The following is a 19,472-nucleotide window of genomic DNA, read 5'->3' on the forward strand; positions in this document are numbered from 1 at the left end:
TAATAAACCTCCTCGTTGGCCTTCCTGTTTTTTTCCTGCCTGGCAGCTCCTTCACTCCAGGCCTCCTCACCTCACCTTCATCAGTACCTGACTTTACTTACACCGAAATAAGCCCAAATCTCTACAACACACTCCAGAATTTAGTGGATCACAAACCCAGACAAGTGAATATCATCATCGGTACTTAAAAATGGAACTGGATGTTCAAAAATTCACTGCATACATGTCCATCTTGAACATTCACACTATCTGACCTATTTGCATATTTTAGGCAGTTTGAGGAAACCAGAAAAATCTGAGGAAACTCATACAAGCTCTGTAGACAGAAAGGCGTGAAAGGGAAAAGCGGAAGCTGAGCAGTACAGAGCGATGTGTGTGTGTGTGTATATAGAGATATATGTGAACGATAAAACTAAAGAGGCCCTATAGAGTTTTCAAAATCCTGCCTCCCGCCTCCACGGTTCCCAAACAGCACGTGAAGAGCCACATAGTAGTAGTCAAATCTGCCAGATTCTGTTAGGAAATGACCCACAACTAGGGTTGCAAAATTTGCAAGACTGGAAAATTTCCACAGAAATTTACAGGAATAAACTGGGAATTTTACAAAATAGCAGTTTAGCCTATATACCAGAGAACTTAAATGCAGGATAATCTCGGTTAAAACAACCAGATTGAATGCGATTTCAGTTGAATTCAAATGACGTGCACACAGCACACCTGCTGCACGGTGACTGAGGCCACGCCCCTACACGCACAGTGCATTGTTCCATAACATAACACGCCTCATTTCTTGAATCCTGCACACAAAATAACGTAGAATTACATGAATGCTACATACGCTTATGTCTGAAACCTCCTGTGTGTGCGAGCTGTCGCGCAACAAAATTATACTAACCATTAGATCGAAGACAGAAATGCCTTTTTTTTTTATCTGTATTTGTTTGCATGCATGTCCGCTCATGTCCAATCAAAAGGTTTATATGTTCGTATATGATACAGTTTAAATAAATTGCCACAAATTTCTAATTTATTCCCATACATTTCTTGCACGTTTCCAACTTGGAATATTTCCAAAATTCCCCAACTGAAGTTCCCATTGAAAGTTTCCAGAAATTGCCCCTTTGCAACCCACAGCACGAAAATAAAGCTTCAGAATATCCTAGAGGAACTGGCAACATCAGTGAAACAGTCCTAGTAAAAAACGGCCATATTCAGTAGTAGTAGGTCTGTAATACCTCCATATTCATAAAAAAAAAAAAAAAAAAAAAAAGTGGGTTCAATGTTGAGGGGAATGTTGGTTCGAGGCCTATCTCAGCGGTTTTAATCCGCATCTGGTCAAGTACGGCTAAGTGCGTGTGTGTTGCGATTCGCAGGCTTTTGTAACAGAGCAGAACTAGCGGCGTAAATAACGAGCTCGGCGGCGGCACGAGCGTCTCGGGCGCTCGGTTCAAGTCACATTTAATAAGTTTTGTGCGTTTGCATTTGCTCGTTTGCTGACGGAAGTGTGCACGCGAGGTTTACTCCTGTCCTGTCGATACGTCCCCGATTGAACCGTATATGCGGAAATCCATCTCAAATAGGAACAATTAAAATACAGAGTGATGCAGTGATTCATAGAAGGTGAAGGCCATGTATGTCTCCAGACCCGAACCCTATTGAGCAACTGTGGGGGGGGGGGGGGGGGGGGGAAGGAGGAGAAGCCGAAGGAGGAGAAGCGCCACCTGTCTAACATCCAGCAGCTCCGTGATGTCGTTATAGAGGAGTGGAAGAGGATCCCAGCAACAACCTGTGCAGCTCTGGTGAATTCCATGCCCAGGAGTATTAAGACAGTGCTGGATATCAATGGTGCTCACACTCAAGATTTTGAGATCTTGACACTGCAGACACAGTTTTGGCATGTTCACTTAGGGTGTACTCACTTTTATTGCCAGCTATTTAGTAATTATAATAATTAATTATGGCTGTATGTTGACTGACTTTTTTTTTTTTTTTTTTTTTACTGCTATACAAGCTGCACATTTACTACTCTAAAATATATGGATCAGCCTTGAAACATATGCATAACATTTTCCATTAAAAGCCACTAGACAGGGCATTTCACTTGGGCCAAACCTCACGAGTCTCGATCGTACAAAACCGGAAAAAAAAACAAGATGATTTATTAAGAGACTGGAAGCTTCCCGACAGCTTGATTATTTATTGCAGGGAAGATTAATGATGCAACCGAGAAAGCAGTCTGCACACTACTTCATCAACAAATGCTTCATTAGAACCGGAAGAGCCATCAAGAACAGTGTAACGAAAAGGAGAGGAAAAAGGTCTCCTAGTGGAGAATCTTTGACCAGAAGCCTCAACTAATTGCTTGTTTATGACTCTGGAATAGTTAATAAAGAGACATCTGGGTATTAAACCCGAACTGGTGTGTGTTTTTTCTGAAACTCTATTGCCTAAGACGTTATGGACTGATGCTGGTCTTCGTCTTGTGCCTTTCCTGCATTTCTGCATGTTCTCAGAAGTCAAAACAAATCACTTTACAGCCATTTTTAAAGAGAAAGAAAAAGAAAGTAGGTCAGACTGATCTGATACACTACTGATTTTTTTTCTTTCATGTACATTTGAAGGATTCATTAAAAAAAAAAAAATACTGGTTTCCAAGCCTTTGAAAAATAAAATCAATAAAAGCAAACGTGCCCGGATATTTACGTGAGGGAAGAGTCACTGAAGACCCTTTGTATAGTGTGTATTTTTTTGTTGATTCCCAAACACATTTATATATAACAAAAAATAGGGTAATAAAAGCAATAATGACCAGTGTGCCTGGATATCCATGTTAATTAGACATTAATTATGAAACAATTTCAAGTGTGTTTTCTTCCCCATATAAAAAAAAAAATAAAAAATGTATATATGTAGCTTAAAAAAAAAAAAATAATAAACAAAAAAAAAAAAAAAAAATCGCTGCTATGTATATATACACACACAAAAATTATAAAAAAAATAAATAAAAAACTAATAAATCTAATTTCCAAGCATAAAAAAAACCCTAAAGAAAAATGTGCCTGTATATTCCAGTGGATTTGACATTAGAAAAAAAGGACACGTTTATTGTAAGACTCTTTCGAGAGCACCTATTCTTTTAATTCTTTTGGTAATTCCCAAATGGACACATTTATATATAAAAAAAAATAAATAAAAATAATAATAATAATGTGTATAATCAAAAAGCATGAAAGTTCCACTACTGAGAGCAGGTGAGGGTTTGGTATTGAAACCCATATCAAACTGCAATTAAAAGAAAGTACAAAGTTTTATGACCTGCATAATTCTCCGGGTCACGGTAATTACCATGGTGTCAAATATAAATCGATTTTTACTCAATGAAAATTTCAATCAATGTTCTTCAAAGTTGCACACGAGCAGCCTTAAATACTGTGACGAATGAATAGCGCATTCATATTCACTCTCCATAAGCCAAGTGTTTGTAAACAGAACTGCAGGGCTGGGGGTTCAGAAAGAAAATCTATATCCTGATATCAAATTTACATTTGCGGCATTTAGCATTTAGCCCGTGTAAAGAGCGACGTACAAAAGTGCTTCGAGTCTCTAGCGATGAATAAATCCACACTCGTACACCGGATTACAAACCTAATATAAAATCAGACAATAACTCTTGATTTTTACAAAGCAAACTTGTAAAGTGCTAATTCAAGTGTTTCAGGAAGAGGAAGGTCTTTGACAGTCACTTAAAGATAACCAGGGACTCCCCTGTATGAACATCTAGGGAAGTTCTTTCTACCACCTCGGTGGAAAATCATATCTAGGGCTGCGTTTACACTTGGTATCAACATGACTGTATACGGATGTTGTCCAAATATGCGTTGAAAAGACAAGTGTCCTGATAAGCGTGTCCTGTTCCAAAGAAAGTGGAGGACGCATTGTGATCGGAACTCGGTGTTAGGTAAACGCCATCCAGCTGTCGTGTCTGCATTCGCAGGCCGACCCCACGCAAAACCCCGCCTCCTTTCTACCGCCGTCCGGTTTTGCGGTTCAATCGAGGGCGGAGTACATCGCAAATACAGCGATAATTTTGCGGAAACTATCCACCTTATTACTAATCGCAGCCTCCTGATCTTCCTCGTTCGCAGGATTTCTAAAAATGTCCCATGACTGAAAATGGTTTAGAAAAAGAAAACCCACCCCCCTGGGTCGACTCTGGGCCCTTTTCTGCAGAATTGTGCGGAAAAAACATACAGATAAAAACGAGAGTTGATGTTGCCAAGCGTAAGCGTATCGTGTCCTATTTGACCGATCCGATCTGCAAGTGTAAACGCAGCTCAGGACACTTGGATGCAATCACACGTTCAAAGTCAAGAAACCTGTACCGATTCGCATCATTGTGTTCGTCAGTAATGAGAAGAGCGGAAATGTGTTTCGGCCGTACACAGTAAACTAATCCATGTTGGCTTAAGGCTCGCTTTGTCCTTCGCGGCGCTTCTCTTTATCAAACCCACAGAAAACTTTTCTGATACACCGCGAATTCTGAATGGATTTTTATTTCCTCCGGCTCATTGATGAGTGCGAATGAGAACGCAAACAATAAAGCTATTTCACGCTCATATAAAGAAGCCTGGGGATAAGGGGGAAAAAAATTAAACGTTTACATGTCGGTGTTGTTTTGGGAATTAGTCATAGGACTATTAACTATCCTGAGTAGAAGTGATAATAGTTTTTGTTAGAAAGAGCAGGAATAAAACATACTCTGGAAAACTAAATCAAACCCTAGGAGGAATAGTAGAAGAAAAAAAGAGTAGTAAGAAGTAATAGAAAGTGCTACTGCTACATACTATGACTACTACTACTGAAAGTAGAAAAAGGGTCATCCTAGGCTCACTGGGTGAAACCCTATAACCTTGAGATTATTAGTAACACACTATATGGACACCATGTGTGGACACACAAAATTATTATGTGCTTTTCGAACACCCCGTTCGACATCTAGTCCCGATTTGCCTTTCTAATGACCTCCATTCTTCCTGGAAGACGTTCCACTAGATACTAGATACTACTCCAGAGATTCATGCTCCTTTACCTACAAGGGTGTTAGTAAAGTCAGGAAAAAAGTATAAACTCTATAACTAAAGCTGATTTGATTCGCATCTCGATGCATAGCCAAAAATATGATACATTGAAGCTACATATGAGGCAGCTACCGAATCCGACGCGACAAGATGCGATTTTATCAGTTCGATTCTATTCAGCGCTGTTTAACAAACAGGCCTTTGTAGTGCAAACAAAATAAACAAATAAAAATAAAACCAGATGTTCTTCTCCTGTTCTGTTTGAGAAAGTTACAGCTCTGCCTCTGCCATGTTAATCTGTAGTCTATGTGACTCTTGGGACACGCCTCCGTCTTCGTAGTGTTGGGATTATTCAAGTTTGAGCAACAATTTAGCGAGAAAAATCAATCAAGCGAAATCAATCGAAATATCAAATATTGCCCACAAATTATAATTAAATAATACATTACATTTTTAATGATACAAATATGTTAAATCGATGCATCACATATACAGTGAGGAAAATAAGTATTTGAACACCCTGCTATTTTGCAAGTTCTCCCACTTAGAAATCATGGAGGGGTCTGAAATTGTCATCGTAGGTGCATGTCCACTGTGAGAGACATAATCTAAAAAAAAAAAATCCAGAAATCACAATGTATGATTTTTAAACTATTTATTTGTATGATACAGCTGCAAATAAGTATGTGAACACCTGAGAAAGTGAATGTTAATATTTGGTACAGTAGCCTTTGTTTGCAATTACAGAGGTCAAACGTTTCCTGTAGTTTTTCACCAGGTTTGCACACACTGTAGGAGGGATTTTGGCCCACTCCTCCACACAGATCTTCTCTAGATCAGTCAGGTTTCTGGCCTGTCGCTGAGAAACACGGAGTTTGAGCTCCCTCCAAAGATTCTCTATTAGGTTTAGGTCTGGAGACTGGCTAGGCCATGCCAGAACCTTGATATGCTTCTTACAGAGCCACGCCTTGGTTATCCTGGCTGTGTGCTTCGGGTCATTGTCATGTTGGAAGACCCAGCCTCGACCCATCTTCAATACTCTAACTGAGGGAAGGAGGTTGTTCCCCAAAATCTCACAATACATGGCCCCGGTCATCCTCTCCTTAATACAGTGCAGTCGCCCTGTCCCATGTGCAGAAAAACACCCCAAAGCATGATGCTACCACCCCCATGCTTCACAGTAGGGATGGTGTTCTTGGGATGGTACTCATCATTCTTCTTCCTCCAAACACGTTTAGTGGAATTATGACCCAAAAGTTCTATTTTGGTCTCATCTGACCACATGACTTTCTCCCATGACTCCTCTGGATCATCCAAATGGTCATTGGCAAACTTAAGACGTGCCTGGACATGTGCTGGTTTAAGCAGGGGAACCTTCCGTGCCATGCATGATTTCAAACCATGACGTCTTAGTGTATTACCAACAGTAACCTTGGAAATGGTGGTCCCAGCTTTTTTCAGGTCATTGACCAGCTTCTCCCGTGTAGTTCTGGGCTGATTTCTCACCTTCCTTAGGATCACTGAGACCCCACGAGGTGCGATCTTGCATGGAGCCCCAGTCTGAGGGAGATTGGCAGTCATGTTTAGCTTCTTCCATTTTCTAATTATTGCTCCAACAGTGGACCTTTTTTCACCAAGCTGCTTGGCAATTTCCCTGTAGCCCTTTCCAGCCTTGTGGAGGTGTACAATTTTGTCTCTAGTGCCTTTGGACAGCTCTTTGGTCTTGGCCATGTTAGTAGTTGGATTCTTACTGATTGTATGGGGTGGACAGGGGTCTTTATGCAGCTAACAACCTCAAACAGGTGCATGTAAATTAGGATAATAAATGTAGTGGAGGTGGACATTTTAAAGGCGGACTAACAGGTCTTTAAGTGTCAGAATTCTAGCTGATAGACAGGTGTTCAAATACTTATTTGCAGCCGTGTCATACAAATAAATAGTTTAAAAATCATATATTGTGATTTCTGGATTTTTTTTTTTTAGATTATGTCTCTCACAGTGGACATGCACCTACAATGACCATTTCAGACCCCTTCATGATTTCTAAGTGGGAGAACTTGCAAAATAGAAGGGTGTTCAAATACTTATTTTTCTCACTGTACATACGTATACTTATATAAACATACACATTATTTAAAAGAATCATAGCAAATCTATTTGCTTGTATGTTCCTGGTGCCACTTTCAGCACTGGCATCAGTACATCAGCACAATCTGTTCTGTAATCTATGGTGTGTTTTGGCGCCCAACACAGGGCTGCTATAAAGAGTGTGATTTCACCGATAAGAGTTTCACCCATGAATGGAAGAAAACCCGGTTCTGTTTTATCAACCCGTGAAAGAAGCTTCGTTCTCGCAAACCAGCTTCAAACGCCCGCGAAATTACTTGCGGAATAAAGACATGAAAAAGATGGCAGAACTGAAAAGGTGCGCGTGGTCTGATGAAACGGGTATCTAACGCGACCGCGACTCTATTGACGCGAGGTTTAATCGAGCCAGACGTCCAATTTTGCGCGGGGAGAGACGCGGAGAGCAAATTACACTGATTAAGCTTTAAAAGGCGGGGGACATGGGAGGAAATGAACCAAAGCAGAATTGCTGGACAAAAGAACCCGTCACATCACAGCCTCGGAAATGGGAGGATCAACAAATAAAAGCCAACGTGTTTGCTGCTGCGATGGAGCTCTAAAACAAAGGACGGTCGATTCGTCTCGTTAACTGGTTAATATAACTGTTCACATTTACGCTCCGACTCCCTCGTGTTCAATGGAAGCTTAGAAGCTGCGGGATGTAATGTCTGATATCTAGTCAAGGTGATGGTCCTACTAGGGCTTTGTATCCGGACATGACCTTTGTGGCGCATCAGGAAACAGAACTAATTAGTTATAGGGTCAGATAGCGACCCTAAATCACCTTTTACCTACAGCAATCTCTTCACCTTAAACCCAGCCTCCTGGCAATCGAAGCCCTGGGGTCAGACAGTGGGACTGTAGGAGGATGGCTGCATTTGTAAGTGTTTTTAACAGCTAGTTCCTGTTATTACATTCTTTCCTGCAGTATGCAGCGGAGGAAGCGTCGTAGCTAGTGATGCAACACTCGGCAGCCATTCTAGAAAATAAACAGCATCCCCTCCATGACCTACTGATGAAACTGTGGCGCTCCTTTGGCAGAAGACTCACTTCTGCTCTGCTGTACATAAAAAGGTACAGGAGGTCATTGCACTGTACAAGTGTGTACAACTACACTGCTCTGAGCCATATCTTGAGTAGGTTCTACCAACATACATTATTCATAATGCACTGGCATTTCAATGTTACACTGGATACAATGCATATGCAGTACCGCATGAAGCTTGTGAAACCGGGAAAAAAACGGAAAAATCCATTAATTAGCCGCTTCATTGTTTAAGCCGCGGGGTTCAAAACGTGGGGAAAAAATAGCTGGTTATAGTCCGGAAAATACGGTACTACTATTTCTACTTCTAGTACTACTGAACATTACTAACGCTACTATTTCTACTAGTCATATTATTATTATTAGTACGACTACTGATATTACTACGACTCACATTTCTATTACTAGTAATACTGCTATTTCTACTGCTACTACTTCTTGTAGGTCAGCGGATAAGCTGCTGGGTTACTGATCGGATAACTTGGGGTTCAAGCCCCTAACCCTCTGTGCACCAGAAGGGGGCCGTGTCATGGTTGACCCTGCGCTCAGACCCCAATTTCACTGTGCTGTAATGTATATGTGACAAATAAAGTCTACTCTAATCTCTATTCTACTACTACTGCGCCTACTAGAATTAGGTATTGAAACCAGTATTTTGATTATTACTGGTGTTTCTTGCATTCTAACCATTGCTACAAATGCCAATATGAGTAGTATCAACTCCTGCTACTACTAGAACTACAGTTTCACCCACTATCACCATTACTGCTACTAATCCGCCTCCTTCTATATGACTTCTAATCCTTTTAGCTTCCATCCGCCTGCTGTCGCTATAGAAACTAAGATTTACGTCAAGAAACACATTAACGTATTAGAGCGAGTGCATTAAGCGATGACGGGAACGAACGTTTATCCCGACATACGTTTGACGCTTAATAAATAAAGTGAAACTGTTCATAAAAGGCTCTGTGACACGGACTAACACGATTTCTCTTTCAACTAATAGCAAAATAAAAATATATGACCAAGATAAATAGCTGAATGTCTGAAAAATTTATCATTTGGCTGTTTACATCCAACAGACTGCGGATGGTGCAGCTTTCAAAACGTGTGCTGGACGAGGATTCGAGCGTGGATGAAAACAAAACAACAACAAAATAAAAAATTATATCAGGGTTCCAATACATTTCACTTTTCCTGACAAATATGCAGACTTCACTAAACATTTGACATATTTAATATAAAACAATGGTTTTTCAATTCGAACTATAACACGTGTTACCATCTCTGATGCAAGTCAGAATCGCTGATGTTTTCAATGTGTTTAGTCGGCCAGTCGGGGGCGTTGTACTGTACGGTAATGGCAACTACAACTCCAAGGAAAAAATTTTTTTTTTTTTTTTTATGTCTACACTGATAAGTTTTTGTTTGAAAGCACATTTTTCTTTCCGTCTTGGCCTCCGTGTTGTTCGGTCAACGAAAAGTAGCTTTTCTGCAAAGTGGAAAAATTAGAACACGGCGTTTTCGCGTCACAATGTGGACTGTGAAAACGGACGCTTTCGAAAACTATGATGGGTTTTTATTCGTTGCCGTGATGTTTTAAAGAGCCGGGGATGGGGGTTCTTACGAAGCGTCTTACATTTTGAACACGTGCAGTACAGGGACGCGTCGTTTTTCAGACGTTTCGTTGCGGATGAGCAACTTTTGGGAAACGATTGAAAACGAAAGTGTGGACGCCGAAATTCTTTTAGACGAAAATGCTGTTTTAAAATGTTTGTGTGGGCGCATTCTCGATAGCATATACACCATCGGAAGTAGGAGTACATTCAGTAACTTTCAGGGTTTCCAAATAAAACTAAACAAAACCAAAAAAAAACCTACTCACCTATTTGGCTCGCTTGTTTATTTACTATGGCATTATTAGTTCTGGCTGCTGCGTGTGCGGAATATAAATTGGCCACTTATCGCACTTTAAGCAAATGGTTTTATAAATCTGTCCGCGTGTCGCACTTAAACCTTAATATTTAGCTTTACGGTCTCAAGTGCCAAAAAGAAGTTCATGTTCCTGCTACATCCATTAAGAAAAACGAGCGAGCTGAAGGACACTAATGAAATGGAAATGACCGGGATGCCGAGCGTAAAGAATTTTGGAATGTCATATTTGCAATGTCTTATGCACAGATGTTATGTGTAGAAATAAACCCCCCGGGGGGGGGGGGGGGGGGGCCTAAGATTACACATGCATTCAACCAGGGAACAAAATGAGATTTCAGACGCCGTATATAAAGCGCTGTCCATCAAACGCGATACAGAGACATAAAGAGCTGAGAGAAGGGGACGTGGTTCAGTCTAAAGACTGGCTTCGGAGGTCACACGGCCCATTCGATGGCAGCTGATCGGCGTGTGTCGCATGACGTGACACTCTGAATGCGCTAGGTTTTCAAAACTAATACGCGGTTACTGGGAAGATGATAGATTTTCGACTGTTTGACACAATTTTTATGCTGAATAAGCAATTATATATGAGACCTTGTTCATTCATTCATTCTTAGTACCTGCCTGGTCACGAGCGATGGATTATATAACGCTTCGGGTTTGCTGGAGTTTGAGAAATAGAATTTTGTTACCAAGATTGAACAAGTGATGATTCTAAAGCAATCCAAATACAAAAAATGGAGAAAGGGGCAGAATAGTGCTACTGGAAGGATTATGGATTCTAGATTAATATCCTGTTGGACAGAACAGGGGGGAAAAAAAGCTACAAATGTTTCTCTCCTGTTTGGTTTTGTGCGAAAGAGAAATGTAGGGATTCGAACACGCATCATGTGGGATTTCGAAGGCTGAAAGAAAGAACGTTTAGTGCGGGAACCTTGTGCGATCCCTTGTGCTGTGTGTGCACACCGTCTACACTGTGTGTACGCTCCACAATGCGGCACTCGTGTTAGCTGTGAGCGGTACGGGGTCCAGCAGTGTCCACTAGGCATTGCAGGATGCAGATTTAGATGTCTAATGAGCGAGCCGGAGGCGACGGGGCAAGGAAAAACTCGATAATGATAAGGAACGAGGAACCTTAAGAGAAAACATACTCTTCAAGAGAAAACTACTCAGGAATCATTAGTCTTCTATAAGGGTGCAGTATGAAGGCAAATTGAATATGAAAGTATTTTTCATTTATTAAAAAAAAAAAAAAAAAAAAAACACTGCACAGGAACAAAAAATATCTATATATTATATCGGAAATATTAAGTGCCTTCAGACTTCTAGCACACGGCCCTTTCACGAACACACCTTTGTAGTGCTTTTCCTGTTCTGTCTGCAGGAAGTTACAGCTCTGCCTCTGCCATGTTAATCTGTATTCTAGGTCACTGTCAGGACACGCCTCGGTCTCCGTAGTGTTGTGATACGTCATATTCATGTAGCAGCAGCGGTGCTAAGAGAACGCGCTCGAGAAACGTTTTTTATATTTATATATATTTATATATATATATATATATATATATATATATATATATATATATATATATATATATATATATATATATACATACACACTATATTGTTAAACATATTGGGTCACCTGACCTGCAATATGTGGTTCTTTTCCAAACAGTTACCACAAAACTGGAGGCACTCAATTGTCTTTAGATGCGCTATAATAAAATGTAGCATTTTCTTGAAGTTGGAAAACCCAAAACCTGTTCCAGCATGGCGATGCCCCTGTGCGCCATGAAGATCTGGTTTACAAGCTTTGGAGAGAAAGCTCTGGAGTGGCCTGCTATAGAGCGCTGATCTCATCCCTACTGAACACCTTTGGGATGAATGTGAACGCTGACTGCACCCCAGGTCTCCTCACCTCACCTACATCACTACCTGCCTTTCTTAATACCCTTGTGGCTGATGAACACAAATATCCATAAGCACTATTCAAAATCCGGTTGAACATCTTCCCGGAAGGGTGGAGGAAACTATAAGAGCAAAATGGGACTAAATGTGGAATGCGATGCTCAAAAATCACATACTTTTGCCAATATAGTATATGGATATTCATATTAGAGAACACAGAAGAAGCATAAGAAAGAATAATGGGAAAAAATACCTGAGGCAAATTTGAGGCTTCCTTCTGCATGAAGTAGTGCTTCTTGAATTCGTAGTAAGTGTTGTACTGGTTCCAAGACTGCAGGAAGTCAAACCTTTGGACACACAACAGACACGCGGTTTTAACGGCGCCGTTTCTATGGCAACAATGAACGCTCGCACATGCAACGGCAACTTCCTGTGGTGGAGGAGTCATGAGAGGGATGGGTCGCTTACCGTGGGTCGTTTTTCGCCCGTACGCTGCTCTCGAACTTCGCACCGTTTCTCACTACGTATTCGGCCAGCTTATCGATGACGGGCTGGATGTCTGGGGGTGGAGGGATGATCGCCGCCGCTGAAGACGACGATGACGACTGCGCCGGCTGGCTGACGGTCGCCTGAGAAGCGGGAGAGCTGAGCGAGAGAGAGACGGAGGGAAAGACGAAATATTTTATGTAAATAATAGATAATCTGCTGTGTTATTAAACTAAGCTAAACGACGCTACATTAACATAAAGGTGCATGTTTAATGTGTTTGAGAGTTGAGTTCTAAGCAATCTAGGATGCTGCTATGGCAACGGTGATGTACGGTGAAGAGGCCTGGGCTGTAGTCAGCGTTCTCATTCATCTATGGGATTGAGGTCCGAGCTTTAGAGCAGGCCACTCAAGATCTTGGAGCTGGCTATGGCACGGGAACATAGTCATGCTGGAACTGGTTTCGGTCTCCTAGTTCAATTGAAGGGAAAATTCATGCTACTGCGTTCAAAGATACACGTATACAATTTTTGTGGTAACATTTTGGAGACGAAACCACATATGGCTGGAAAAGACAGGTGTCCAAATACTTGTCCACATAATGCAGTTGCTATAGAATAATTGCTAAAAGTCATTTTATCGATTTTTTCTTTTTATGGTCTGAAAACGGCTTTGAAGTTTAGGTGGAGGCAAAGAAAACAAAAACTTTGGATAAAGTTAGATGTTTTTATGATTAGCTCAATCATCATCATGCAGCATTATTATGATTATGATAACAGTATGAAGCTCTGGACCACTCAGGAACCCATACAAGACCAAATTTACATCAAGATTCACTTCAGATAAAAGTGCAGAAATCCTTGAGGCTATATCTTACCACAAGACTGGAGAGTCTGGAGTCAGACCCACATACCTAGTGCTGTAGAAACCAGAAGGAGCAGCGTGAGACACGGAAGCAGACGCAGGGACTAGAGCGGTGGCAGCTGTTGGGACTGCAGGGGCTGATGGGGCTGCAGGAGCTGCAGGAGCTGATGGGGCTGTAATGACATGGTCGGGAGGAGGTGTAGTGCCTGGTGGCGGAGGAGCCAGGGACGCCGAGTGAGCCGCCATCATGCCAGCAGGCAATGTGTTGTAATAGGAGGTGGCATCGACGCCAGGCGGCGGTGGTGCCAAGCAGTACGTCCCATCGGGGAGCATGCAGTACCCATAATACAGCGCTGCCATGTTTGCTGTGAATGGACACCAACATGGGAATTAAATATGAAGCAATACTTGGATAATGACAGACAGACAGGCAGACAGATTCTTTACAAATTAATTCTAATTCTTTACATAATAATGGATTTATTACAAGATTTAACAGGCAAAAAATATATAAAATTAATACAATATGTTATTAATATCCAAACAGAAGAATTTATATAAATAAAATAAAATAAATGATTATTTCATCTCCTGCAAAAAAGAGGAAACATATTTAGGCAGCTGCTAAAAAGGCGTTCCAAATAAAAAAATTTTTTTAAACAAAATCATATCTGATCATCCTGTAAAAATGTTTTGAAGATTCGGCAAATATATATATATAATGTATAGTTGCTACACAGGTTAACTGATCAATCAGATTCAAACGTAACCCCGTTCAGGAAAAATAATTTATTAAACCGAAAGAGCCATCTCTTTGCAACCAGTAAATTATGAAAATATTAAAATAGTATTGTACTAATTTAAACAATGTGCTTAATATTGGAAAATGCAAGCAGAAACGCATCTAAAAATCATCCCTAGGTAGAGAACTGGACCTAAATAGGTGTATAAAAAAAAATGAAGAGGGTGGAGAAAAAAAAAAAACTGCAATGAGATACGAAAGGCCCTGCGGTGATGGTAACAGTGGTGATAAATCCTGAACAGCATTCAGGTTCGAATCAGGGCCCCTTGAGTGCCCGAATGCCAGGTTGATTTCAGTCTGATTGCAGCCTTGTATCAAAGGTAGTTGTATTAAAAAAGAAAGAGAGCAAGAAAGAGAGCAAGAAAGAGAGCAAGAAGGAGAGAAAGAGAGCAAGAAAGAGAGCAAGAAAGAAAGAGAGCAAGAAAGAAAGAAAGAAAGAAAGAAAGAAAGAAAGAAAGAAAGAAAGAAAGAAAGAAAGAAAGAAAGAAAAAGAAAGAAATTCCATTGATGATTAACCACATTAAACACAGCATTAAGAATCATCTCATTTACTAAAAAAACAGACAGACAGGCTTGAAATTCAATTCTACTCAATATTATAGTGTCATGGTGTCCAGTGATTCTGAAAACATGTTGAAGTGCTTAAGAATTCTGCTTTTTTTTTTTTAGGACCAATTGGACTCTGAGACGTGACGTGTTGACAGCCCACGCCTCAGTATCATCATAAAGCCAGATGACGTCATAGGATAATGTTGGATGTTGGGCAGAGGTGGTAATTCTCTCATCCTGGTGTCTCATTTCATTGCTTGCTGGTTGTAAGCGCAGATGCTGGGCTCATCAATCATTAGGCAGCTTGGAGAAGTTAAACTAGTGGCGTGTGCAGATCTGAAAACAGGCCTGCTGATGATGGTAAGATTTATATAGTGCTTTCTGGAATATAGACACCTTATCTTCTGTATGGCATGTTTAATAAATGAGACCGTGGAGTGGTCCAGAGTTTAGCGAGTGGTGCGTCAGTAATAATGGTCTGTGGGGAAACGCAGTGCTCAGCGTGTAGTTAAATGGACAAAACAAAGCATTGAGGCAAGTTGTGCTTTATGATGCTTTTTTGTATGCAAATTACTCGAGTTACTTGGGGAATCGTTTCAGCCCTGTAGTGAAGTAAAAGTTCCCCAAATGGAAATACTTTGGAAAAAGTACAGATCGGCAAAAAAGCTACTTAAGTACAGTGACGAATTACATTTACTTGGTTACTGTTCACCACTGAAACGAACAAACGTATTGGGAAACTTGACGACCCCCCCAAACTGTTACCACATAGTCGGAAGCACACAATTGTATAGGACGCGAAAGATCTTTAGTTGCCTTCTATAGAGCTCTGACCTCAAACCTATTCGTGCCTTTTGGGATTAATTGGAATGCCGAGTGCAGCCCAGGCCTTCTCACCTCATCTACACCAGTAGCTGACTTTACTAAAGATCCTTGTGGGCTAAATGAGCACAAATCAAATTATAGGAGCAAATGGTGGAGGTGGAGTTGTGGCTACTCAAAATTGTCAGGAAAAAGGTTAAGCTGCAGGCCGGCACATCCTCAAGGACATCACACAGGAGCACTACTGCAGTTTATAAAAAAAAAAAAAAAAGCCATTTCCAGGCCAGTAACATCCTATTTAATTGAGTGCAAAATCTACTCTGTACTCCTGCACAAACACAGAGCTCATCAGCGCTCCACAGAGCAGAAACCTGATGACTCGGAGTCGATTGGAGGCGACATGTGCGGCGCTAAAAGGCCGAAACGACAAAACCCTCACAACGTCTTCTGGGTTGAAAATAGCCTGGTAAACCTAAAGCGCGAATGGAATCGTGTAAGCAGCTTTATTTACCGCCGTCCTGACCAAAGAATTGCTTTAATAAAGAAGCGAACGCACTCGAAACATCAGAACCATGTCAACAAGGCAGATACGGTCGTTTGCTGTGTGGAATAAAGGTGAACTGTTGGTCATGAGGAGTGCAGGACGGAATAAAAGCGTGACGTAGCCTGGACTAAAAAAACAATCCCACACGAATCGTACAGTGCTCCTAGACTTTACATTCCATTCATACCCTATTTAACATCTGAAAAATGTCTAATTCCAACTAAAACATGCGTTACGTTACCATCTCTGATGCATGTAATCTTTACAAAATGCTATTAAAATTCCAATCGGATTGACTGAATAGATCTGAAAAAATGTAAATAATTTTTTTCCCCATTAATGAATTTAATACCATTTGAGCCCATTTTTATACAATTAGCCCAATCTTCAAAATAATCCTTTTTGTTTTTACATTTCTTTTTGTAGTTTTTTGTCATTTGTAAATAAGATGATTCTTAATGCCGATGGGGTTAATCGTTTTATGCTTTGTGATGGTTGTTCAAAATTCCCCTTATTCGTCCTGTTTTCCATGTCTTTAGTCGCACTGACAGGGGCGCTGTACTGTAACGTCATGGCAACTGCTGCCTCATGACGGAAACAACCAATCACAGCTGTGCAGATCCGGTCTAGCGCAGACCTTTCGCCAATGCTGAGAGTCTGCTCCTGACTCCACAAAGACGCTAATACATTTGCGGTCAAAAACCCATCTTTTTCTTCGGGATTTGACCTTCAGTCCGCACTGCGAGGGCGATTTCATTCAACGAAACAGAACTTTTTTTTTAAAACGATCTTCAAAGTGGATGCATGCAAAAATCGCGTCGCAAATGTGGACTGTGAAAATGGAGGGTTTCGGAAAAGGAGGACACGATTTTTGTTTGTTTGTATATTAAACTTTAATCTCGTGTCGGCTTCAGGGCTATAAACATGACGGACATGGGTCATCATCAAATCCATTACATTGAAATAACTATATAAGAAATTTCAGCTTCACGCGAGACAAAAATACTGCAAACACATTCAGGTGATACCTCATGAAAGATCCCTTGTAAACCTGTTTCTGAGTAAAATTGTTTCTTAGCAGTATTGTAAAAGTTACTGTGTGTTTAATAGCACGTATCTCCGCGACGCTTCAAAGAGCCGGAAAGTAAATAAAACGCAGGCGGAAATAACGCAGGCCGCAGCGCCTTGCGTATTCGCTCGTGCGCCATTTTCAGATTTAAATCGATTAGTTGTGCCTTTGTTTTTCTAAATGATATTTATACAAATTCTTAATTTTATAGTTGAGAAAAGTGAATAGGGCACTAGTATAGAAAAACAAATATTTGTTCAATACTTTCCCCTCCCCCCAGTACTAACCCACACCTAGATAATCACTCAAATAAAAATTATATAAGTTTTCTCACTTTTTCAAAATGCTTAGGAACCCTGATAGTAGCTGGGACTGATGATCTCTGCATATTTTACCAGTGACGACAAATCTGGAACTCAAACTTGAGTCCTGCTGTGTTTGGACAAAACCGTTTCCTTTACAGAATTAAAAACTCCTTTACCCATCTCACGCAACATAAAGAAAAAAACCTTCAGGAAGCAACACAAATTCCTGAGTGGTCCACTTTATTTTCCGTGTTTGGAGCCTCGTGAATAAGTCATGGTTATATGATGCAACACGCATCAATTCGAGAACCAGACGAGAACATATGCTTTCTGAGAGCAGGAACAGTGATGCAATAAATGATAAACAAGCAGATGCTTGAACATCATAAATCAGTGAATTAGGAAAATGGGTTGTCCGAGCCGTACCTTCAATCGAGTCACCATTTCTATGCACAAAGTTCACCTGTGGCTGATTATATACCTCTTCCTTCTCTAAACACAACGCGAGCTCCATGAAGACGTGGTTTACGTGGGTTAGAGTGGAACATCTTTAGTGGCCTGCTACAGAGTTCTGATCTCAAACCTACTGAACACCAAACATGAAAACCCACAACAGGCAATGACTCCCACCCAGAGAACACAACCAGATTAGCCTCCTTGGCTCTCCAGACGGATAATCAGGTTTCTCTTTAATCCCCATTAATATACTTTGCTAGCTACAGTATTATATTATGGGTGTAAGAAAGTATTGGTACGCAGGAGTATGTTTCGTTTATATCCCAACCTCTAGATACATTACAGTCAACCTCCGATAATTGGCTGTTCGGAACTCGCGGCTTTCTAAAAAGAATTTGCGGGTTCTCGTTTGGAAGCTGACTAACAGCGAGTTGCGGATTTTCTTAAAATTCGCTGGAATCCGCAGCGAAACCGAACGTTAGGAATAACATTATAAACTATGTTTTCACTAACACATTAAAAAAACACATTAACGTATTAAAGTGACGATGTCTAGATTAATTTACTAAAGGTACCATAGGGGCTTCCATATACAGTGGTCCTACGGAACTTGCGGGGGTTACATTGTAGGACCCCCAAAAATAAAATATATACCAATATATTGCCTTGCTTACAGTAAGGCAAAATATCGTATCGCAACAACTGTATCGTGATGCGTATCGTATCGCCAAATTCTTTCCGATACACGGCCCTATCTTATATCATATATTAGCGATCAAGGCCTAGCCAAGACGCTCAGAATTCTGAGCTACCAAAACAAAACTGGGTCGTACGACAGAGGTTTTACTTCCGTGGTGTTTGAAAGAAGGCCTCTACTGTATTTTTTCCAGCATGGCTCGAACATCTGTGGATGCACAACGTTAAAACATTAACGCACTGTACAAACCATTAACGTTATCTATAGGCCTTGGTTCTTTCTGCAATATATAGCTGAGGAATTGGAAGTGAAATGCAGTGTCTATACGCTTAAATCAAATTTAATAAATACATAATGAAATAGTTGCATAAATAAATAAATAAATCTGAGAACACCGCCTGATCCTGACACCAGACCGAAGTGTGACAAAAGCCTGCCCACAATTACACACATCTTAACACACCCTTTCACCCTCCTTGCATCATTCATCTGGTCTTAGACAACAAGTCGCTGAAATATTTATTAAAGAAATTCCACGGCACAAAAATCCGATAATCGCGGGAGCCCATGATGCTTCTTTTTAAAGCTTTGGACAGGATCTTAATTATTCGGCTTAGTAATAAACTGTACAATGATGAATTTCTCAGGTTTCTCAATTCGACTGCTAATCAGCTCTTCCCTATTATCTACAGCTCTTCTCCACCAGCTTACACCGGTCACGGAGGGTGAATTCTTGCAAATACACGCTTTGAACTTCACTACATGCTTCACTATTAAAATGTATT

The 19,472-nt window shown here is 40.6% G+C and overlaps 1 protein-coding gene across 1 annotated transcript in view; it reads right to left on the reverse strand.

The window, feature by feature from the left end:
* sfswap (splicing factor SWAP) overlaps positions 1 to 19,472 on the reverse strand; it is a 108,900-nt gene that overhangs the window by 72,048 nt on the left and 17,380 nt on the right. Inside the window, exons 8-10 of the mRNA XM_083564042.1 lie at positions 13,493 to 13,808; positions 12,562 to 12,738; positions 12,347 to 12,440 (exon numbers count right to left, since the gene is read on the reverse strand). Of these exons, the coding sequence (XP_083420168.1) occupies positions 12,347 to 12,440; positions 12,562 to 12,738; positions 13,493 to 13,808 (587 nt within the window). The remainder of the gene's footprint in view (positions 1 to 12,346; positions 12,441 to 12,561; positions 12,739 to 13,492; positions 13,809 to 19,472) is intronic.

This window comes from Silurus aristotelis, assembly GCF_946808225.1.
Source record: "Silurus aristotelis genome assembly, chromosome: 16".
Taxonomy (NCBI): Eukaryota; Metazoa; Chordata; class Actinopteri; order Siluriformes; family Siluridae; genus Silurus; species Silurus aristotelis.